The sequence below is a fragment of the Cupressus sempervirens genome, chromosome 9 (genome assembly GCF_028749045.1).
Source record: "Cupressus sempervirens isolate cs-2001-9-10 chromosome 9, ASM2874904v1, whole genome shotgun sequence".
Lineage (NCBI taxonomy): Eukaryota > Viridiplantae > Streptophyta > Pinopsida > Cupressales > Cupressaceae > Cupressus > Cupressus sempervirens.
Window position 1 is genome coordinate 116,730,780 of NC_143126.1, and position 25,426 is coordinate 116,756,205.

The window sequence follows — 25,426 nt, forward strand, 5'->3', positions numbered from 1 at the left end:
CTTACAGGCGCTTTAGTGCCACATTGGTTAATTGTAAAAGGACCCTCTCAAAGACATAATCATGTGCAGAAATTAGTTAATTTTAAAAGGCCTCCCCAAGAACATAGACATGTCCAAAGTGGCATAAAACAAGGGAAAAAGTGTTAAGGCGTGCACTTTTCTGCTCTACAATCTTATATCTTTTAATCAAATACAGAAGTTAAATCCACAACAATATACACTCTAGTTAAATCTACAGTCGAATAGATTTATCTTGAGGAGAGATAACCACTGTTCGTTTCCTACTTAAATATTTAACAACCTGTGTTATATTTCTTTTCATAAAGTTTGAATGCATGGTGCTGAAAAAAAGGACCAGCATGTTGAATCTGGGGGGCTTCAAATTTTAGTCAACTTTTTAAGAATCCCATTCAGTTTTAACTGAAATTAAAGGGTTCTACTCGAGCATTTTCACATCCTTCTTTTCTATATGTCATGTATTTATTATTTAGATATAGTCTCAAATTTGGTTGACAGGATGAAACACTACTCCAATGGAACAAAAGTTGGTAGCCGTCAACTAAACAAGTGCAAAAGATTTCCCTGTATTCTCTGTATCTATTTACTGTTTTCATCAAGAACAATCTCAAAAAATTCCGAGTCAGCCTCAGAATACAGGTGTTTGTGCTGGAAATCTGAATTGGAACCTTCAAGACTTTCTCGCCACTGTGCATTAATTCTACCCATTGAGAAAAGATCACCACTGTCGTCATAAATAGATCTTGAAACAAATTTTACAGAATTATTTTGCACCTGTTTCCTCAAGGAGGGATTGGCCATCCTTTGGCCATTGGCAGGCAAGTAGTCAAACTGCCTTTGGCCAAAATTGACTAACACGGTCACATCATAATTGGCAGCAATTGTTGGATACATAGGATGTTGGAACTCAACTGAATTGCATGTCAGAGAATAAACCTGTTCACCATTCAGTGTAAAGAAAACTCTCTTGTTTGCAGGATCAAAACCACATCCAATGACACTGTTCAAATCACCCCAAGACCGCTTTGTAGTAGCAAACTTTTTCTGTTCTTGTTTATCATCTAGATGAGCCATCCCTGTATCAACAACCACATATGATTTCAGTTTGTAATCCAACTATCCAGGACTTAGAATTTCAGTCATTCTTCAACAAAATTGAAACTCCTACTATATATACACAAAGTATCTAAACAATGAGCTTTATTATAATGCCAAAGAAATGAACCTAAACCGTCTGAATGTTTATGAGCAATGGCAATTCTGAATCACAAAGGACTACTAGCTTTGTGGTAAGAAGAGCACAAGATTAGGTACTGGATTCAAGTCTTATTCATTCCATGGAAACTAAACATAAAGGATCCAGCTGAAGTCATTACAAACAGAAATTTAACATGAAGGATCTAACTTATTTCATTATAATTCGCAACAATCAAATATGAGTGAAGAATATCATACTCGACGCATATAAGCTAATTAAATGGAAGTAACTTGCTCCGAAATGATATTATTTGAAGTAATACATTTCAACTACCAAATATGAATGAAACTAACATATTTTCCTTACATCAACTAAATACATATATATGATTTTCTTCGAAATGATCTGATCTGAATCAAGAACTTACTACCCAATTTATGTGGCTAACATCTTTTGCAGCCTTTGCCATATATATACAATGATAAAATCACATACAGATTAGTGAGTTAGAACTCTAGGGTATTCTACTATGTCTTTATCTTTCTTGCTTTCTTTTCAGTCTTTCTTTCTAAATATGTTTGCCACAATCACTACTATTTTTCAGGCCACGACTTAATTTTCTACCCCTTGAATGATTATTGAGCCATCAATCCCTGACTGTAAAGAAACATAGCACAATGCTAATGCTATTGTGCCTTTTTTTGTCATCCATCATGCAGTTGTCAAAAGCACAAACCCTTCAATGTGTGGTTAATCCCCCCTTACCAGATATATTTTGTCGCTAAGCCACAGCATTGTCAATTGTTATTTCTTTTACTCTCCAGGTACCCTGATGATGCCTTCAGATGTGTGCATTTCTACATGTAACAGTGTCTTCAACAAAAGACCATTATACATAGATGGACAGGGTAGACGCTAAGTTCATTTACAGTGAAAGCTTAGGTTTGTATCAGATAGATCGCATGGAGGGAACTATTTTGTCATAGATGAAGTTAAGGGCAACAGAAGAAAAAAATTACTGGTATGAAAGTACTAGTTTGTAATTTTAGTTTAAAACATTTTTTTAGCATAAGACACATTTGGCTGTACTATTCTGACTATTATGTGAATCTACTTTACTTATCTTATACACTGGGTAACCATTTTGAAGCAGGAAAATACATAACATCTATAGTTCAAGTTGCTTAAAGATTGGCAATGCCAGAGGACAGGGTCTGGCCAACGAACTTTATTCAATTGGCACGGGATTTTAGTTTTAAACCCTGAATCTTACCAGTGGAAAAATCAATTCCTATTAGCCAAAAGTTCAAATAACTTAAGTTTCAAACAGAACTAGATACAAGTGAGGTGCATATAGATGAACATAGAATCAAATTCAGATATATAAGACACAGCAACTTACCATTCAGAAAGACAAATCCGGTTGAATGAAATCCAACAGACCCTCGCTCACTGCCCGGTAGCCGATATAGAGCAGTCCCGCCAATTGCAAACCCCAGAGATATAACCTTTGGATTGCCTGCCGGATCCACGTTATCAAAATGAGAGTCCTTAGAACTGCTTCCGGACCCCATTTTTGGCACACATCCAGCCGCCTTAGTATTGGCCTCCAAATCAGCATTGAGATTTGATGGCGTCATTTCAGGAGTCAAATACTGCAAATGGTCCCCTGATCTGAATGTCTGTGATATGAGTTTCAAATTGTCCTCCTCTCCAAAACTCTTTGACAAGCATATGCTTTTGCCCTCCACACCATTCTCTGCCAACAATGTAATCTCAAAATAAGCTTCCTGAGGAAATGAGAGGCCTCCCAAAGAAGGACCCGGTAGAGGCAAGGCAGCCTTCACAGATTGAACCGGTTGCAACAAATTCATGTTCTTCTTTGCGGTTGACCCTGGATTGAATCTAATCTTCTGCAAGTACTCAGCCCCTGACTCCATTTCCCAGCTGATCTCAGCTTCAATCCCCCCTCTATGGGAAAAACGGTTGTAGAGACCCCACAAGTTACCGGGAGAAGAAGGAGCGCGCGTCTTTGTAAACCCAAAAGTGGCCCACCCATTATCGGCTACCTCTGCAATCAGCGATGGGTGGTCTCTCCAAGTGAAGGTCTTAACAAGATAGTGATTACTGTAACTGTAATTGTCCCTCCATACATTTGAAACTCGATTACTATGTCTCGAATTAGGGTTCAGGGAGGGCTTATTTGTGACTACAATAGGAATTTGTTTCTTGTGATAATTCCTATAATATGTAAAATACAAGATGAAGGCAATGACTACAACAGCTGGTAGGGCTACCGCCAGTCCTATCTTCCATGGCTGCATTGGATTAAGCTATGCTATACATTCCTATGTTTGTGGGGGGGTTTCACAGCCAAGCTTCCAAATAACTTATAGAAATAAGGGATTCTATAGCGGCCAAGAGGAATAATTGCTGTCAGGGATCCTGAAAGACCTGTTAGGCCGAATAAATACTAATTGGTTACAATTCACAAAGCCTAATTTACCCGCAAATCCAATAACAGGTTGGTTACAGAGCCTAATTCAGAAATCAGCCCAATAAACAATCTTAAACAACAATAAAACTAAAGGGTTTCTCATATGATGAAACTAAATGTATGACATACCTTTGAAACAAGTGCAGGTAAATTACATAAAAAAATCCAACATACATGTGTTTGAGAAACAAGGGCCAATATCTTCTTTATGGGTATGCTTTATTTATCCTCTGAAACAGAAAGCATGCGGGAATTGAGTCCCCTACCAGAGATATGATATGATTCCCCTCTACTGAAACATCTGGTTATTCATCTGTCTCAGGCCACGCCTTCTGCAACAATATTTTGTAATGAATTGAATGGTTTTGATAACAAACCAACGCAGTTGACGATTACAATACCCCGGCTTTAATTGAAAATCAATAAATCGGCTTTTCATTCCACAGAAGGTAATTTAAAATGATATTTTAGCCGTCTCGGTCATGCAGTTGACACCCAGTTTTTTATTTCATTCCCAAGTGATTCTCTTATCGTGGCATTACAAGGAAATCAAAGACCTGGGTATTCCCTATTTTGTTTCCATTCCACGTTTTTAACTAAAAAGTGCACAGTTGCAAGCATCTGTCGGGATGCTTACACGTCTTTTTCCTGTTTGTATTACATGAATCGTAATTATGGGATCAGTTGTTTGTTAACTGAACTCATCATGGCATGCAAAGGGCTTTAATTGACCCAAATGCCGGCTGGAATTATGTCATGTTTGAAACCTTCATACCTGCCTCCAGTCAAACCTTCTAGATGGGGAAAATAAATAAATCAAAACTTCAAAGTATCTTCCACTTATAAACAGTTGATTTGTTGATCTAGGCGTTAACAATTTGTTTGATGACATCCAAGTTATTTTAATAATTCAAAATTGTATGCCAGACCTTTTCAAGCCGAATTGAGTTGAGGAGAGCGCTTTCCAAGTGTTGTTTTCATCATGTTTGGGTTTACACATACGTAACATGGGTCGTTGCTCTTATATATATGCGATTTGATTTAGGTTATCCATCTTGGGATGAGATTTAATATAATTTCATGGTTTTTCCTTTAAAAAAGAAAAAAAGTGTTAGGTATTTGTATACACAATTGAAGACTTATTTTTGTTCGAAAGAACAATATAAAGTAGTCATTAAAGGATGGTAAAACAAGACGGTAATAGTGAAAGTCGTATATATGTTATCTTCATTTTAAATTTATTTATGGAATTGTTATTATTCGAGAAAAGTTAGTTCAAAAAAGAAAATTTTGTGTTTGAGAATTGATAAATAGTCTTTATTTTATTTGAAACGTGTAAAATTGTAAATTACATGAATGTAATTTTACATTGTATATGTATTTGCTTTAGTTGAATCTAAGGCAATGTAAATCTTCTTATTTGGCAACTTTCTTTTGCCCCACTATGTTGGTTTCCTAATCATTTGATCGATTATATGTGGACATGTGTGCATTGTAGAAATGTTTGTGTCGTACACTTGTCTTACGAATATTTGTGATAGAGTTAGTTGTATGAGCATTGCACTCTATGCTTCCTTGCAGCATAACACCACTATGGACTTGCACCAACATCTAGATGACACCCAATCCCTTTTAACTTGCTAATTCAGCCTCATTTCATGGCTTTTTCACAAGCTTTTGCTCTCTTGATCATTCAATCACTCTCTCACATATTCACTTGCATTCTTGCAATTTCTACACCATGTTTCGTAGTGTTCAAACCACCATTGTTATGTTGACTTGGGAGGAAACATCACTCCTCATTGTAGTGAGTTATGTAGCTTTTGGTGTTGAAAGGAGATGATTTCTTTCTGGGTTGTTGTATAGTTCATTTTCTTTCACTTAACATATCAAAATTATTCTATTGTCATTACATTATATATTTGTTTACCTTAGCGATCAATATTGTGTCTCAAGCTATCCCTGGAAGTAGAAACACCAAAAAAGGGATTTGACTATGGCAAACCTCTAAACACATCCACCCCAACATCCCATCCTTGGGATTTTTGGTCTTGTGTGTGTAGGTATAACAAAGAAGAGTTTTATTTGTATGCTAGGCTTCATAGCCTAGACCTATTATATGTATTTATTTTCACTTTTCATTGTCGTTTTGATTAACTCTCATATTGTGTGCTTTTTTGTTATTTTAATTTCATTATACATAATAAAACTAGACATTAGTTGTTTGATGCTTTGGTATGACCCATGGAATTTTTTCTGTATAGGATACTTGCTTACCTAAAGAAAGTCCTTGTTTGAGATCATGTAGATATCGGTCACAAACTCCCTCTTACCAACCTACACTGGAAACTAGTCAATTATCACATGCATTCTAGAATTATTCAACTTGAATACAAAAAGAAGATTTATCACAAGTCCTAGAATTTCACAAAGCATTATCAATGGGTTTTGTCCTTCCACCACCAAAACACAACTTTACCTTTCTTTTACTAACAATATTTGAAAGTATCTTACCCCATCATATAATTTGCAAAAGGAAAATCAATCATTTTAAGAGTTACGTGGTAGGAGGCACCTACATCAATAAGCCAAGCATCATCACTAATAGTGTTAGAAACAATAAACACAACTCAAAATCATCATTTGAGGACTTTTCTAGAGGGGAATTAACATTTTTTTTTCTTAACTCTAAAATCCTTCACATGCCCTCTTTCGCACAGTTCCAACACTTTTCTCTTTCCATAGGTCTTCAAGCATCCTTTAGACTTCTCCACCATTTTATCCTCTTTAGGTACTTTTTCTTTGAACCTTCCATATACATGAAAGGGATCTTGGGAGGCAATAATCATTGACTTTATTATCACCTCCTCTAAAAGAAGAATGGTAATCAAGTTGTCCATATTTGGTTCTGTATTACCAGTAGTAATTGAAATAATTAGAATTTTACAAGACTTAAGAAAAGAGAAAAGAAAAAAGACACATTTATAGCCATTCTCTAATTTAACATTGATTAATGCAAGCTGACTTAAAATCATATTAAATGCATTCAAAAGATCAATAATTAATTCTCCCTATTTCATTTTTAAATGATACAATATCCTTTTGAGATACAACTTATAAGAAAAAAATTAGATTGATAAATATCACCTATCCTCTTCTACGAATTGTATGGAATTTTTCTACTGATATATTCAAGAGAATGTAATCGGTAAGACATAACCTAATGATTTGACATGCCTTCTTGTTCATTATTACTCAATAATCATTCGATGTAGTCAACTCTTCTAGTTTATTTTAATGTAAAAACTATCAATCATTGCCCTCTTACTTTTAAAAGTTCATCTATATTCAGTTTCCACAACTCATAACAAATGTCATTTAATTTCTCAATATATGTGAAAGAAGTAGAAGCCATGGATTTTAATCATTTTCTTAAATCATCAAATTTGTGCAGCAAAAGCTCCCCCTACAACAAAAAAAAACTTCAACATTTAATGAGAAAGGCATTCCCTCTCAACAAAATCATTAGCTCTAATACTAATTGTTGAGACAGAATGTGAACAAAGTTTTCAATATTAAATTTATTATGTGATTATGAATTTGTAAATATTACCATTCTAAAATCAAACGTGATTATACCATCCGACATAAATATAAAATTAACATACCAAATGAAACACTAGACATATGGAAAACCCATTTTAGGAAAAAAAAACCACTAGACAATGAAGAAAGATATATTATTATTATTCAAAAAAATAAAACTCTACAATAATAGTGTTAGAGTAATGTTATCTCAACCTTGAGATTACAAAAGGTTACTATTAAATATAGAAGTTACTTTTATATTAAGTATGTGTTTAATAATGGATTCGTTTAAAGTTCTCCCTAGAGCTATGAATTGGATAAATAAACACCAGTAAATTTTTATTGTGGGAACATGTCCAAATTTGGTTATATTGAAGTTTCTTCTTTTGAAATTTTTATGTTAATTTTAAAGGCCTTAAACGCTTTAGATGCCCCTAAAAGTGGGTGTAACCAACATAGTAGCTTATAACTTGATAGAAAATTTCATGATATTTCTGACACTTCAAATAGTTCATTAATCAAGTACATTGTTGTCATATATGTTTTACATTACTTGCATCACAATGGATCAATCTACTTGCACTAAATAAATGCATGATCAAATCAATTAATAACACAACAATAAGGGGAAATAAAAACCTATAGAAAGAGATCCCTTGAGTATATATTATAGAAAAGGACTTTGATTGAGTATTAACACCCCTTACATCTACTAGGGTGGTGCTAATCTAACTTTGACCCTTTGAAAGGATGACATTTAAAATTAGAGGTAAGCAATATATACACCTAGGTCTTATCCCACATATTCATTACTCCCAAAATTTTATGTTACATCTTTGTGAACCTACACTTTCACATTTATATCTTTTGATTTTATAGTTGGATTCATTTTGTGTCTTCTTTTAATGAATTTGTCAATCTTTCTTAGAATTCATACTTTCATTGGTTTATCTTTCTTTTTATATCTTTTCTACATTGTTGGTTTATCTCTTTGTGCATGAGTTTTATCACTCTAAGTACCACCTATAACATTTCTATTAGAAGAAGTTGTACACTCATGGGTTCTTTTGATCTCAATCCCTCGTTCTTTCTAAGGAATCTCAATAAGACCAACATTCTCACTCATGATCTTAATCATAGCATGGATAATAAATCCTCTCATTCTCCCCATGATGATGATGATGCCTTCCTCCTCCTACCCAAGTTGAAACACTTACTAATCAACTAGAGAAACTAGAAAATTGGTTAGTTCAAGAAAACCATAATCCCAAAACCATATTCATTATAGAAATCATAAGGATATTCATTCAAAATGATGAAAATAGAATTACCCTTTTGCAAAGAATTTCCCATCTTGTCGATTCTATTCTTAAACCTTTAATGGATAGTGCTCAAAAGACAGGCTATGTTTCTCAATCTACAAGTGTTGAAACATTCCTAGCAATTTCCACTTACATACCATTCCTACTTATGTGCCACCTCTTGTTACCACTTCAATCCAATTTTATAATCCTACCACCATGAGTATCCCTAATTCCACTCTTCATATGAGTGTGCCACCTATTTCATCGTCTTCATTTATGCCATCCTACCATAAAATTCCCTTTACATATTCCATTCCTGCTCCAACCACTTCTACCATGCTTCATGCCTCTTCCAATATTTCTTTTGCTTTACATAATTTTCTTAACACATATAACACATCTCTTCTTATAATTTCATCTATTGATTTTTCCGTTAATAGCCTATATTAAATAATTTATTCCTTGAAACAACAACTTGATTCTACCATGAATAGCCTAGATTAAATAGTTTCTTCTTTGAAACAACAACTTTCTTCATTGAATCAACTCAAAAGAAACATTCCCACATGTGACATTACCAATCCTTTATCATTAGACATTATCAATGTGTGTGTGTGTGCGCACATGCACTCATCTGCTTGTGAATATGTGCTCCAATAACAAATACCTTCACTTCAATAAATGATTACTTATATTGGGTTTACTAGCAAGAATGAGACAAAATAAATAAATCAAAACCCCACAGAAACCAATTTATTTATTCTTAGTTAGAGATAATAATGACCTAATGAGATTTTTTCTCATATTAGATATGCAAGACCATCACTAGTCACTCTAAAATGAAAGATTCAAAGAGCTTGGATGCATTGATTGCATTCACTACTCATAATCTTTCTTAATGGATGCATTTAATCTAACATGATGAAGAAACTAGACACCATCTATTAAATAAGTGCACATGAAAGTGAATTCTCTTTACTAAAATATTTTGGATGCAAAAGAACATTATATCTCTATAGTATAACAGGATAAATCCCTTGAGCTAGGGTAAACCATTCTTTTATAGATTTTTAGAGGTAATGAGTGTCTAGGATGTAACGAGGCATGAGGGGTTGCTATTTTTCCTTCCATGATCTATGCAAGTGCTCTTTAATAGGGAAAATATTTCTTTTGTATTTTAGAATGATTTTCACCTTTTTTTCTTTTACTTAGTTTATTCCTTTTTCATAATTATGTGTGCACATGTATGTGATGACTTTTAATGAAATAACTTAGTCAATTATTGTAAATAACCTTTAAGAATTGGGATTTGATGAGTTGATGATTAATTAATTATTCAATTTGATGAAATCATCATTATGTAGAGTCTAGTATTTAAGTTCATTAATCAAAATTAAGGGCTCTTGGTCTTCGTTTTCTAGACCTTACTTTTATTGAAGTGGAATGCGTTATTGCAAAAGAGATTGTGAAGTGTGTGTAGGAAGTGAAGGAGTTAAGTTTTGGATGTTGCATGCATGAGAAAGTTAAGAAGAATAATGTTCAACGACCTTATGAAGAAATAAAGGACTAAGTAAAGACATATCAGATTAGAGACTAGACCAGATATTGGAAGGAGTAGATTCATAATCAACAATTACAATGTAGACTAAAGGATCAGGTACTAAGATAGTTCTAATAGATTGAATCAGGGAAAATCTCTTAACAAAGTGGTTTTAACAGACCTTTATAAATCTCCTAATGCAATCCTTAATTTATTGTAAGTGTAGAACACTTTCACAAGGCAAGACCTAACAGTCATAAACACCTTTAAATGGGAAGACCCCTCATAGGGTAGATCATTAGAAGTGATCAAAATTGTAACCCTAATAGGTTAACTTTATTACTATCGTAGTGAAGATTTGTGGGTGTCATCCCCACTTCAATTTTACCTTCACCTTGGAGGGTTTTTGGGTAATCAAATCTTTGTGTTATGTGTTTACATTTTACGCATATGATTGATAGTTAGATCTACTTATTACAACACTTTTATTTGACAAGCTATGTTATGTATGAATTAGATATGAGATGAAAAATATGGTGAATACAGTAAGGTTGTTTTAAGAGACAACAGTTTTACAGATCCCGATTCACCCCCCCCCCTTATTATCTTAGTCTCCCAATTAACCTCCCAAAAATTGGTATCAAAGCATTGGTTCTCTTGAGGAAGTCTAACAACTTGGGAGTTCATATCTTAAAGATGGAGGAATATAAATTTGGAAAGGTTATTAATAATAAAGTGATTGACATCTAGCTCATACTACATCAACTTGAAGGAGCAAGAGAGGAACTAAGAAAATCTTTGAGAAAGAGAAAGGATATGGCCATTCAGCTAAATGACATCAATTATAAAGAAGTTGATACTCAAGGACTATTTGACACTGGAAATGTTAAGAATAGTAATACAGTAATTGCATATCTACTCGAGAAGATTAGTATCCTAAGTGAAGAAGTCAAAGGATTAAAGAGAGAAAATGAAATACAGTCTATAATGCAATGTGAAGTGAGTGAAAATAATAATAAATTTGAAGAAGAAAAAGTTGTGGTTGAGTAAAACAAAACACAAATGACTATCATACTTGAAGAAAGGTCATCTGATATACAAAATCTTACAAATACTCAATGAGACTTGATGAATCAATTGATGCTTACAAATTAGGAGTCAAATAGGAAGGACATGGAAATAGAAAATATAAGATCACACACTAACTTACTGAGGAATGAGTTAAGATCAAAAAAAGAACTTGCGGAAAGAATAAACAAGCCTAAAGACACTATAAAGTACTTTGAAGAGATAATAAGATCACCTAAGGCATCTAGCAACACTTCTCAATCAAAACAATAGCCATCTACTTAAGAAGGAGAATCATCCAAGAGTGGAGAGCCAAGGAATGCAAAGTCAAAAGGCAATCCTACATGCTATCATTGTGGCACACTTGGTCCTATTACAATTATTTACAGAAGCAAAAATTGTATGCAAAACCCTAAACCTAAGTTTTCTGATTTTTTTTTTAATTGCAAGAAGCAAGGATATTAAATACATCAGTGTAGATCAAGGATGAAAAACATACCTACCATACCCAAATTTGAGGGATATAGTTACAACTATCAAACAATTGGACACAAAGCTTATGAATGTAGATCACTAGCAAAAACCTACTAGACAAACAAGAATGCACCTAAGAAAGTTTTTTCTAATTGTCACAAGATTGGACATGTAAATAAATTGGAGGACACAAGCACCAATACCAAGCAATGAACACAACAAGGGTAAAGGAAAGTGGATGGTGAACAAACAAAGAAGGGGATGAATCAAACCTGGAAGAAAAAGGTGGAAACTAGAGGTAGTGGAACAAATGAAGTTAAGGTCACTCAATCCAATGAAGAAGGTGATCACACCACCTCAAAATGATCAAGAAAGGAATGTAAGGAACTATGTACTCAATGAATTATCTTACATCAATTCCTAACATAAAATGTACTAAAGTTCATATCTACATAAGAACAAATTTATGAAAAAGTATGGTACAAAAGAATATTTTATGCAACAAGTGTCAAACATTATTAAAATTGTCTATATTGACCAAACATTGCAATATGGACCAAGTACCCCAATGTCAAATTGATGTATAGACCAAGTTAGATGGAATAGACTGAGTTGTATAGTGGAGACTGAGCTCAAAAGTCTAAGTAATGAACAAGATAACTGGATTCCACCTAACAAAGAACTTACGGTTAAAGAAGACCCTAATTTGAGAAAATGGGAGTATATATTGAAAACTTGAAGGTATTTTACACACCTTGGATTGAAATTTCAAGAGCACAGAGCAATTTGCATAAGTGATTTTAAGGCAAAAGATTGATCAAGTAAAGATTTAAGTTGTGTTGAGTTATTCAAAGGAAAAAGTTTCAAAACCCTAATGAGGAAATATGACATCTTCATCATCTGCAACAAAGAATCAAGGAGTAGAGGTATGTAATGTTCAATTTGTGAAGAATGATACTTTTCCTCCACCAAAATTTTGTGTTATTCCTGAGATTTCTATGAAAGGTGATCCAATGGGTGTGTTATTGTCGATACCACCTAAATTCATTGTGATGCATGATGTATGGAGTTGTTACATGTATAAAATTGGACCAGTTGGTCATTATGAGATTCATGAGGCATATGAGAAATTATATGATGAAAGATTATTGATGGATGAATTAAAAAATGTTGAAATGAAAGGGTTAACTCATGCCCTATATTTTCTAAGGAATTTCGAGATTGAATGGATTAAGGTAGTACTAAGAAGAATCCATGATATGAAATTGTGGCTAGAAAATATACCCATTGAGATCACAAAGAATATAATTCACAAGGTTACTGGGTATCCAACATTGGATAAAAAGAAAACTATGCATTGTCTAAGCCAACAATAAATTGAGGCTAATACAAAAGACAAATAGAATGGATGAGGGTTGTCTATTTATACCATCATAGATCTAATGATTGAGTTCATGATGAGATTCATTTCTCAAAAAACTTATTAGTCAAGTAGATTGAACACTATGCCATGTATGGCAGTCAATGGAAGATTTTTATGAAGGACCATGAATATGATCTTCCCAAGTTTCAAAGGTCACAATTGGCAGAGAATTTGACATCAATCAAGAAAGAAAAGAATTCAATGTGTAAGTTTGGATCATTGATTGTACATGAATTTTCTTTTATGTTGTAAATTATTCTTCTGCTTTTGGCAATATTATTTGGGAGCAAGGAAAACTTGTCACAAGACAAATTAGTGAATATACAACTCAGTTGGTTGAATATTTTGAGAATGTTATGGACATGTATTTCAAACAGTTCAAACAAAAGATGAGAAAGGAAGAGGATCCCAACATCATTAGTGATGAAATATTACAATGATGTATGATTTTTGGTAGACACAGATGACACATTTATTCAAGCAGTCAAGTGTACGAAAGAATGACTTAAAAAATTTAATTATGAAGTTGATAGTGACAATGTATGTGCAAATATTGATGTACTACTCAAAGAAGAAATTGATGCATAAGCATAAAATTTTGGGAGATATGAAGAAGCTAATGCAAGAATCACTATTGATATCAAAATAGCTTTAAAAAATAAGAGAAAGAAAATGATTGAAGACCTAGAAGAGAAGCTAGGTACTCGAAGCAAAGGCAAAGAACCTTTGAAGCTTACATAAGATCTTGGTAAAGATGAAGATAAAGTTAGTAGTGGTGAGGAAGAGGAAGAAGGAGAAGAATATCAAGGTAAAACACTAGTAGTGGTCACTCCACCAAGGAAGAAAGCTAAAACTATAAAAACAGAAAGCCTTAAGTAAAGAAGGTTACAAAGAAGTTAGCAATGACACCCCTCTCTTCTCCTACATCAATAAAGGCATGAATAAGGGTGACAAAATATAGTGTTGAGCCATTTACTAAGAAATAGATCGTCATTATTGTTAGTAAATAATTTTTCCCAAGATCTTGATGATTTTTGAAATAGGGGAGAAAGTTACAAATTAACAAATAGAATTCCCATTTTGGACAAGGAATTCTTTGCTTAAGATTTTCTTTATTTAACACATGGTGCAGTGAACCTTTATTAAAAGATAATCACGAATCCTCTATCGAGAGATAATCTTTCCAATAAGTATTTTACTTAAAATAATAAAAAGCTTTAAATTATTTCATGAATACAAGGTAAATGTGAATACTAAAAAACCATTTTATTTTAACAATCAGCATCAACCACATGATTGAATGTTAAAACAAAGGATAACTAATGGTATAATATAGATTCCACCTCCCACAACCTTCAAGATTTAAAACAGATAATTCTAGAATACACAACAAATACAACTTCACTCCCACATAATCATACACCCTCAAGAAAGTAAATCATCATAAAGAAAAAAATAGTATCCACTTCAGGAAGCTTTAGCATGTAAAACTATAAAATTTTACTTTAATTGTTGCTAATCCAAAAACTATTCTATTCAAAATTCAAAGTGTAGAGTATCAAAACAAAAGTATTTCTGTTTTTTCTACTTAGAGATTAACTCTATCAGATAATATCTATTACATATATATATGGCATTGGGCTAGATAGTTATCCAAAATTATCCCTGCCAAGAGTAAATTATCTCTTAGTTAACACAACTATGTTAACTAAATTGCATAAAAGAAATAAAATAGGAGAAAATAAAAATGTAGTTGCCTAATGAACATGTGCTATGTCAAGAGGACCCATTGGTGCTAGTAATGATTCATGCAGCCTTCCATGTTTCATATGCAGTGGTAAATGTGAAGATAACTAATTAATGAGGTAAGCTGATGTATGCAATTCTCTGCTTCCAAACTTCCTTTTCCCTCTTTAGTTCTATTACCTTTTCTCCACACATCTCCAAATGTTTCAAAGTTATTATCAACATAGCTTCAATATGGGAAATATTTTAGAAATCCTATCTACATGGAATTTTCTTCTCCTAAATCTCTTAGAACTTCTTTTGGACTTCGTTTATCAATTCTTCCACCAGGGCTACAGAGTCACTTTCTTTACGTACACAATTTTTGTTGAACCATCTCAAATCACCTTAGATTATTTCATCCACCAAGATTTCTTTTATTTTACTTATTTCTTGGACCAATGCCTTGTTCCTCCACTCGATACAATCTTTAATCACATGCAAAGTTTTATCATCTAGGCCAGCTACAAGGCATTCAACTTGGAACTTTTGCAATCTAAATCCTCAAATTTTCTCTATCCAAAACACCACTTTTACCCAATTATTTATTTCTTTTTCAAAGTCCTCATTATTGGACTCTACCTTCTTAATGATGGCAATAGTTTCTTTTGAAGCCTTGTCCAAAAATCTTATTTGCTTCTTAGTTTCACTTAGAAAAAATTACAACCATTCCTCAAATGTTTTTGCAACAGCTTTACATTTTTGCAAATTGTTGAGAAACTACTGGTTAGCTGAAGAAGATACATCCACAATTTCCAACATCTCATTCAGAGGCTTGGGTTCTAGATGTAGGATTGTTGACATATTGCACCATGCTCCTCATTGCTTCTTTTATATCTTATTTATCTTGAGCATCCTTCTAGACCTTGTCTGCGATCTTTTTGTTTGAAGCTTCAAAAATTTTCATATCCACTACATGACTCCCTTTTCCAAGATCAATCCTTGATACTTGATAGTCTTGAGGAGTGAGGTCTTCATGCACACTACCTTTTGGAGGTTTAGCTATTTTAGTTGACCAATGTCCTAAAATCTTATCAAACTTTATCTTGGATGTAGTTCTTGCCTTTTTGGCCTTTGAAGAATTTCCCAAATACTTGCTAACTAGGTCATCAATAAGAATTGATAGGGATATCAAGCTTCTTTTCTTTTCAATAGAAGTTTCCATCCACTTGGGCATAGCAGGTTCTTTTCCTATCATGGGGGAAACCTTAGTTAAGGTGAGGGTACCTAATTGAGTACCAACACTTTTAGGTGACTTTTGAGGATTTGGAGTATAATCAGCCATGGAAGAACTGTGAGGTTGCTCTAGATTTATCTTTGTTTTGAAAGGATCTAAATCAACTATCACCATGTCCTTTCCTTTTCTTGATATTGCTTTCTTAGTTCTCAAGCAAGTTACCCTTCTGACATTTGGCACCTCCTCATGAACTTGAAGTTGAAGTGGTTGTGGAGTTAGTTCAACTTCAACTTCAGGGGAACTTGCAACAAGATGACCAATATCAAGGTTAGTGATGGCCTTTTTCTTTGAGTTTACCTTTTTCTATTTGGCTCTTGAGTACTTCTCTGGGGCTCTAGGGATAAATGATTCAACATTCTTTGATTTCAACCATTTCTCAGTTCTTTTCAACATTTCTATGGTATGGGAAAGTAGATCATCTTCTTCCCTCCTAGTCTAATCAATTTCAGAGATGGGCATGCATTCAATTTGACTAACATAAAATGGGTCAATAACATCTTCAACTTCATCTTCTATTATCCCCTAAGTATTGAGGTTAACATTAAACATATTAATCTGATTAACCATAAACCTAGACCATAATCTTTTTCTAACTTTAAATTCATTAGGACAATTAGCCCAATAATCTTCTAAATGTGGAACATGGACTAGTGAAGATGCATGCTTGAAATTATCCTTAGGAAAACCTATATAATCAAAATCTTCTCTAGGAGAGTAGGGTTTGAGGTATAGGCAAGACAATGCAGTTTTTGTTAACACAACCTGCTTGAATTTTGAGCATCTATAATGACCAATTTCAATGGGAAATATGGAAGAAGATGAATTTTTAGTTCTTTCAAGAGACTCTATCATAGAAATAAATTTCCTACATATCTTAGATAAGACAATGTTGTTTAAATAATAGTGTGGCAACCTAAGAGGTTCACCAAAAAAACCTCCAACTCTGAGATATGTAAATTTAGGAAACTGAATATAGAAACAACCATAAATCTTGATGTCTTGTATTGATTCTTCTAATGACGTATGATTTTCATGTCCTTGGAGCTCAAATACTAACCTCCCAAGGAATACATCATTAACCCTCCTAAATTCTTTACAAAATTTGGTTGCTTAGAGATCTTTGTAGTACTGATAGATGGTCATTTTATCAGTCTAGGGCATGTGTGGAAGTCCCTCCCATTCCTTAGATCACACTAGAATATAGATTAAGAAGGAGGATAGAAAGAATGAGCTGAAATACTCATGGCTATGAGACCTTTATGTAAGTTTTCAGCTATTAAATCAACCCAATCAATGAATTTCTCACCCTCAACAATATTTTAAATAAAGAGGTACATCCAACTCTCCTAGTAGATGGTGTGGTCATTACCCTTGACTCTATTTAGAAGTAACACAATATCTGTAATCTCCCCAATGAAATGCTCAATAGTCAAAGGTTTGGGCAATCTAGAGCCTCCTTCAGCTAGTTTCAAAAGCTAGGTCTATGCCACAATAGAGTCATAATCCTTCTTTCTATCACCATATAAGCATTTTTCTTCCTCAAATATCCAGGGCTTGTAAGGTTCCTTATGAAGAATTCTTAGAGCCGAATTGATACTAAACCTATTTACCCTAACTAGTACCTTCCCCAAAACCTTCTTTATGCACCTAGTGCTAGGATCATAATGATTTTCACACTCGATGACCAATTCTAGATACTCTATAACTGATGGGAAAGTGGCAGGTTCGAGTAACCCACTACTGGATAATTTTTTATGAATGGGGCAAGACTGGATATTTTTCATCTTCTCAACTATATCAACTAGATTCTTATTTACCATGCAAGTATCCCAAATTTTGAGGAGGGAACTAAAAAGGCATGGCTTTTCTAGCTTAGGCATCTTAGGGCAAAAAAGCATCATGGTTTAACTTGAAAGATGAAAGATTTTATAGAGATAAACGGAAGCAACTAAATGAAAAATAGGCATGAAAATGATAGAGTAGAGGATAATGCACTTAAAATTCTTGATAGAGCCCAACCTTCCACTTCTCTTGCTTACTAGTTGACATCGAGAGCTCAAAATGATTAAACGAACAATTATGCAAGCTAGATGGGTAATTGTAGGAAATGATTTCTTGAAAATCTCCAGAAAGATATGAGTGGGAGGAATTATTTATAACAAGTGTGTCACCTATACCTAACAAGACCTGCAAGGTTGTTTGCAGTTAATGCCCATCAAATCTGCACATAGCTCTACATCTCATGATATCACAAAATCTAAACACCACCTTTTCCCATAAAAGTAACCATACTTTGGATGATGTTTTGTAGTTTATATGTTTATTGGCTTTTATGTCATTAAGTTTTCCACTGGGTGGGACCCATCTCTTGCTTCACAAATGAATTAATGATTTATTAATATATAACCTGCAAGAAAACAAGCAATGTTAAAAGACCATGAAGTTGAGGTTGAAGTTGAAGTTTTGAATCAACTCCTACTTCAACTTCAACTTTGAGCATATGAACTTGGGTTGATGGATAAAGACTTTGCTTGAGGTGATGAGACTAAAGAGGATCATATATGAACTTAGGATTCTCTAGTTCCATAGACCAACTTCGAGCAAACCTAAACTAAAGAGACACAAAACAGGAAAGCAACACAACCAAACAAGAAACAAAACAAGGGAAAATGGGTATTTACAATGAAGACCACAAATAGACCTAGAACTTAAAAGGCTTATGATCATGTCCGTTATATGATAGGGGTAAATCATCACCATAAAGGTACTTAAGTTTAAACGCATTGGAGCCTAACTTAGCTGATATGACAAATGGTCCTTTCCAAAGGCTTTTGAACTTAGTATGTGATCCTTTAGGCTCTCTCCTTTTGTCCCATAGTAATACTTGATCTCCTTCCATGAACCTTTGAGGCCTTGATCCTTGATCAAAAATCTTCTTTACCCTTGCTTGATGATTGGTGATGTGATCCACTATTTCTCTCCTCTCTTCTTCTATCTTCCAAAGGTACAATATCCATTTTTTAATAGAAGTAGAGAACACATCATCTTCAATTACCTTTTATACGTTTAGTGCAGCTAGTTCTAGTGGTAAAGACAACTGCGCTTCAACTTTGTATTCTAACTAAAAAGGAGTCATACCAATAGCTCTTTTAGGGGAGGTCCTATTTGCCCAGACTACTTCATACAATTGTTTATGAAAGTCTCTCTCTTTTTTATCCACCAATTTTCTAATGATATTAATCAAATTTTTATTAGTTGACTTGGCTTGCCCATTGTCTTGGGGGAAGTAGTCAGATGCATGTGATAATCAAACACCATGATTATAATAGAACATCTAAATTTCTTAGGATGAGAAATTTTGAGCATTATCAATTACTATCTTGTTTGACACCCCAAAATGAGTCAAGATATTTTCCATTAAGAATTTGCAAACCACTTCAAATGTTGCAGATTTCACAAGAATCACTTCAACCCATTTGGTGAAGTAGTCTATGGCAGTAAGAATATGGGAATGACTAGCACTGGGTTAGGATTGATTGGGCCAATAGAGTCTAGTGCCCACTACTGAAAATGTTCTTCTATAGTGATCAGCTTCAAAGGTAGGGAAGCTAGTTGTGGTTTACCTATAAACAATTTGCATTTTTCACAATTACCTACCCATTTATAAGAAGACTTAAAAATACCTAGCCAATAATACCCACTCCTTAGAATTTTAAAGGTAGTCACTGTGGAAAAAAATGTCCTCTGCAAGCTTCATTGTGAAAGGTTTTGAATAACTTCTCTTGTTGATCGGTATTGACACATCTCAAGAACATACCATCTAGTCCTCTTTTATAGAAGACATCATCTACAATCACAAATTTAGCTACTCTGAGCTGAAGGCTCCTTCGGTCCTTTCCTTTTAGATGACTTGGACATTCTCCATAGGTTAGAAAATATGCTATATCTGAAAACCATTCGTCCTTCAAACCGACTAGCAAGCAATTTAGGTAAGATTCTTCTTTATTCTCTAACATAAGGTTGCAAAGACCTTGACTATGAACTAGCTTGGATGGTTTGATATCTAGGTCCAATTCCTACACTTCTCATACCCAGGTAGCCTTATTGTTTACTACTAAATCTTGCTATGTAAGAATGCTCTTAATTTTTGTAGATGGTACATAGACTATAGAATGTGAGTGAATAATGTAGTATCAAAATTGCTTCATAGCCTTCACAATGACAAATGTTTGATTCTTAGCTAGAAAGTAGCACAGTTCATGCTTCTTTAGAGGAATGTTCATAAAAGAAATAAGCACTTCTTCCCCCTTTTCATTTTTATGAAGTAGGATACCTAACATAGTATGATCTGATGCATAGCAATACATTATAAAGTCTTTCTTAAAATCAGGATGAAAAAGAGTGGGTGCCTTTGCAATAGCTTCTTTTAATCCTTAAAATGCTTTAACTATCAGGTCATCCCACTTGAAATTATGTTTCTCACTAAAAGCTTTGCCATTGGTTTTATGGTTTCAACAAAGTCAAGTTCAAACTTTCCAAGGAAATTGATCTAGCCGAAGAAAAACCTAATACCATTACAATCAACTGGGAGACATAATTGCTAGATTGCTTTCATTCTCTCTTGGGGTTGATCTTGATCCCTTCCTTTAAAACTATATGTCCTAACAGTTTTCCTTCTGTTACAACAAAGATTGATTTCTTGGGATTTAATGAGATGCCATGTTCCCTACATTTTTCAAGTACTTTCCTCAAATCTTTCAGATGCTTTTTCTATCTCCTAGAGAAAACAATCATATCATCAAGGTAAATAGTGATGCATTTATTTAGAAAATGTCCAAAAGTTGAACTCATTACACATTGGAAAGTTGTGCTAACATTTATTAGACCAAATGGCATTCTCTTATAGGAAAAGGTGCTCTAGGGAGTTGTAAATGTTGTTTTATGTTGATCCTCATCAACAACTCTTATTTGATTATAACCTAAGAACCTGTCAAGAATGACATCATCTCTGAGCCAACTACTAGTTGGAGAATCTAGTCCATTATAAGAAAGGTAAAGTTATCCTTTAGGCTTTCCTGATTTAGGTTCCTAAAGTCTACAAAAATTCTTATCTCTCCATTCTTTTTCCTTATTGGCATTATATTTTCCACCATGTATAGTGATGTATGGGAAACTTTATATGAGCTTTGAGAATCTTATTAATTTCCTTGAATATTGAATTTGAAACTTTTGGGTTATAGGTCATTAACTTCTGTCTAAAAGGAGAAGTACTTGGCTTCAGGGTAATGTGGTGCTTGAACTGTCCTCCCCTAAAAGTCTTTAAATCTTCATATGACCAGGTGAAAACATCAATGTATTCTCTTAGTAGTTTGATGAATATTTTCTTCTCATCTGCCTCACAACAAGTCCCTATGTTCACCATCTTAGGGTCATGTTTATCTCCTAAGTTGACCTTCTCATACTCACCACTTTCACACTCTTTAGAGAGTGAACTTTGAGACAATAAAGCATCTCATTTGTCAAAAAGCTTCTCAAGTTTGACTAGACCCTTGGGTATCACATTTCCTTTCAATTGCATTATACTTTCTATCTATTCATCTACTAAGTCAGGACAAAAATTCCTACATTTTGATTTAGAGCCTTCAAAATAATTGGTGGAAAATTTTTCCATACTTTGCAAGAAAGCATTAATATGTGCATCATCTTTGAATACTTGCCATGAGTTATTATTGTTTGGGACACTTGGTCTACGAATGATCTCTATAGAATACTTGCTAGTTAGAAAATCAGGGTGAGGGATTAGCAAGGAAACTGATATTGCTAAGGAGTCTGCTCTAGTATTTAGCTCTCTAGGAATTGATTCTATTGAAAAAGCTTCAAAATCTTCAATTTCATCCCATACCCGATTTTATAGTGCTTCAATGTTTCATTTTTTACTGAAAATAGATTCCTAACCTACTTTAATTGTGTATCACCTTTGGCCTTTAACAACTTAATACTCTTCTTTTTTGCCTCTTCTAGTCCTAGGAGTAAAGCATCATACTCTACTGTATTATTCATATTTTCAAAAGCTAACTTGAAAGAAGAGGGAACAGTTTGACCTATACGGGATACCAATATAGCACTAGCCCCAAACCTACTTGAGTAGTAGCTTCCATCAAATTCCAACATCTAAGGTGAATTCATATCTTCTGACTGCATGCCTTTTTCTTCATTTTTAGACATAATCAAGTAATTAGCAAAATCTATTTCTTGATAAGGGATTTGAGATCTCAGGTCATTAGATGGGAAAACTATGTACTTAGACTTGGCTTTAGGGAGTAGGGTTACTTTCTCTTTCCCTATAGGTATGAAAACTTGGGACCAATCCATTTTGACTTCCCCTCCCAAATTGCAACAGAAGGTTTGACAAAAGAGCATGCCATAGTTGGTAGGGATGTTAGCTAGTAGGATAGTAAGTTTTATTCTTTTCTTTGGGAAGGCTGCTAAAGAGACTTGGGCATCTTTGATTTGGCCTATTAAGGGTAAGGGTACCTATTTGGAATCCATTGAATAGCACTTGCCAAAAGTCTTAGTGAGAGGCAGATTAAGGGCTTTTTCTATTGTAGCTGACATTATATTATCAAATGCACCAAATTTAATAATACAATTGATTAATTTAAAACCATGAAGAAAAAGAGATACATAAAAAGGATTAGGTTTTCTGTGGTAAGGTAACTTAGGGTTGACTTTATTAGGCTAGATAAGGTCGTTATGGTAATTTGTCTTTGGAATTTGGGTCTCTTCATTGACAAGGGTTTTGTTTGTTTTCTTAGTAGATACTTCTTCACTAATAGAGACTTTATTTGTCTATTTAGCAGACATATCCTAGGAATATTGGTGGACATATTCAATCAACTTATTTAGTTCACCAAGGTTCATTCTCAAGTATTCTACAAGAGATATTTGAATTCTAGATGTTTTACAAAACTCAACTATATCAAATGCAGAGTCAGGATCAAACCTTTATAAAATTTGAGCAATAGGAGCCTATGTTTTTGATGACTTGATTTCACCTTCCTCTCTATCTTTGGAATCTTTTTCTTAAGTAGGGGTTGCAATGTTCTTGGATTGAGAATCAATCTTGGCAGCTCTCTGCCCTCTGGTCAGAACTGAACATGAAGCTTCTTCCAAAGTTAATAGAATGTCACTACCTCTATTAGAATTAGACTCATATTCAAGGTAGTAATTTATGGAGTTGCTAGGTCCTTCAAAAGACTCTTCCTCTACTATTATATTTGTCATGGCTTCTTTCTCAGCTTCAAGCTACTCATGTCTCATATTCTTAAGACATGTGGCCCCTTCATGATCATTAGTGAGGTGAAAAACATACATGTTGGTTTTGCTGGGAGGAGACTCAATTTACAACCTTTTTTGACTTGGAGGTAGGGTAAATTATTTCCCTTGGGAAGGAGCATTATGATTGAGATATTTCCTTGGAATGTCTTGATAAGGAAATGAGGCTTTAGGGAGTTGCTTCTTTACCACCAAAAGATCATTAGCCAACTTTTGAATGAGTGCATCATTGAAAGATGATGACATTGAGGGTTGAGAATTTGGTATTTGCACATCTTTCTTCCACTTGCCAGATACAATAAGATCATCCTCTAACTCTATAGCAATAGTTTGAGATGTTGCAAGTGTGGGAGGATTATCTCTTTTCATGGGAAATGTGATGTTTGGGGAAATTGCATTAAAAAAGAAACCTTTTTGATTCTCATCATTAGGTGTGCTAGTTGTAGGTATTTGATGCAGGGCTTTATTAAATCTAGCTACAAATTCATGCATGGGCACATGTATTTTCTTTTTCATCTGACTTAATTATAGAAGCAAATAATTTGCATCTTTAGCTACTTTGAATCTAGCCTCAAAAGCATTTTTCATAGTATCTCAAGAGGTGATTGATGATTAGGTAAATGGTGAAACCAATCAGTCACTAAGTTTGTTAAGGTTTGAGTGAACAACCTTATGAAAACATCTTTTGTTGCTATAGCCAAAACTCCACATGCTATTTTAAAAGCATTTAGATGTTCTTCAAGTGATCTTTTCCCATCTCCTCTAAATTTGGGGAGGACTTCTTTTGCTCCTTTAGGTAATCTACCCAAGTTTCTTGCAAGTTGCAAAGGTCCTATCACAACACCCTAGGGTTGATTGTGAGCCATTATTAGTACCTTAAAATTGATAGGGAGGATTGTGATAGTAGAAGGAATTAGAGTTCCAGGGATGATTAGGGATTGCAAAGAAGTAACAAGACTATCACCTTTAGGAGGTGATGATTGTCTACTGATAATTTTAGCTTTGCTTCATTTTAAAGAAAGATCAGGCTTGAAGACCATTCTAGCTAAGGCTTCAAAGTCTTCATCTACTAGGCTTGAAAATCTATTAGTCCACGTATACCTTCTTGCAACCAAGGTGAGATTTCAACTTGACCTAATCATTTTTTTGCACGAGCAACTCTTTCTACAATAGCTTCTTCTTGTATTACTGGCAAAACCCTAATCCTCTAAGCTATTTCTACTTCTCTTTTGAGTACTAACTGCACTTGGAAATATTGTTGATTACTAACTCAGTTAACCTAGGCACAAGCGTTAAGGTCAGAAACAATATCTTCTTGTGTATCTTGAAACCCTAGGTTAGGTTGTAGAATAGGCACCTAATTGTGATTAGGAAGTACCATTTCACAAAAACCATGAAAACTTGTAGGAATATCAAAAAGAATAACCCTATCTTTTTGAGTTATCCCCAACAAAGTTCAATCCCCAGTAGAATCACCAAAAACTATTAGTAAACAATTTTTCCTAAGATCTTGACAATTTTTGAAACAGGGGAGAAATTTGCAAACCAAGAAATTGAATTCCTATTTTGGATAAGGAATTCTCTGCTTAAGATTTTCTTTATTTAACACAAGGTGCAACTAACCTTTATGAAAAGATAATCATGAATCCTCTATCAAGGGATAATCTTTCCAATAAATATTTTACTTAAAATACTATTTAAAAAAATAATATTTCATAATACAAGGTAAATGTGAATACTAAAAAACCATTTGATTTTAACAATCAATATCAACCAAAAGATTGAATGTTAAAACAAAGGATAACTAATGGAATGATATAGATTCCACCTCCCATGACCTTCAAGATTTAAAACAGATAATTCCATAATATATAGCAAATGCAACTTCACTCCCACATAATCATACACCCTCAGGAATGTAAATCATCATAAAGAAGACAATAGTATCCACTTTAGGAA

The 25,426-nt window shown here is 33.9% G+C and overlaps 1 protein-coding gene across 1 annotated transcript; it reads right to left on the reverse strand.

Moving 5' to 3' along the window:
• Positions 1–277: 277 nt before the first annotated feature.
• LOC149537818 (uncharacterized) lies at positions 278–4,403 on the reverse strand. The gene is made up of 2 exons (XM_089799203.1): positions 2,619–4,403; positions 278–1,094 (listed from the first exon to the last, which is right to left on the reverse strand). Exons 1-2 carry the CDS (start codon positions 3,538–3,540, stop codon positions 598–600), a joined length of 1,419 nt encoding a protein of 472 aa, XP_089655329.1. The 5' UTR covers positions 3,541–4,403; the 3' UTR covers positions 278–597.
• Positions 4,404–25,426: the final 21,023 nt, after the last annotated feature.

Coding starts and splice junctions, on each gene's coding strand:
- LOC149537818 (XM_089799203.1), bottom strand. CDS start 3,540: ATGCAGCCATGGAAGATAGGACTGGCGGTAGCCCTACCAGCTGTTGTA. Junction 1,095..2,618: donor CGGATTTGTCTTTCTGAATG/GTAAGTTGCTGT, acceptor TTGTTGATACAG/GGATGGCTCATCTAGATGAT.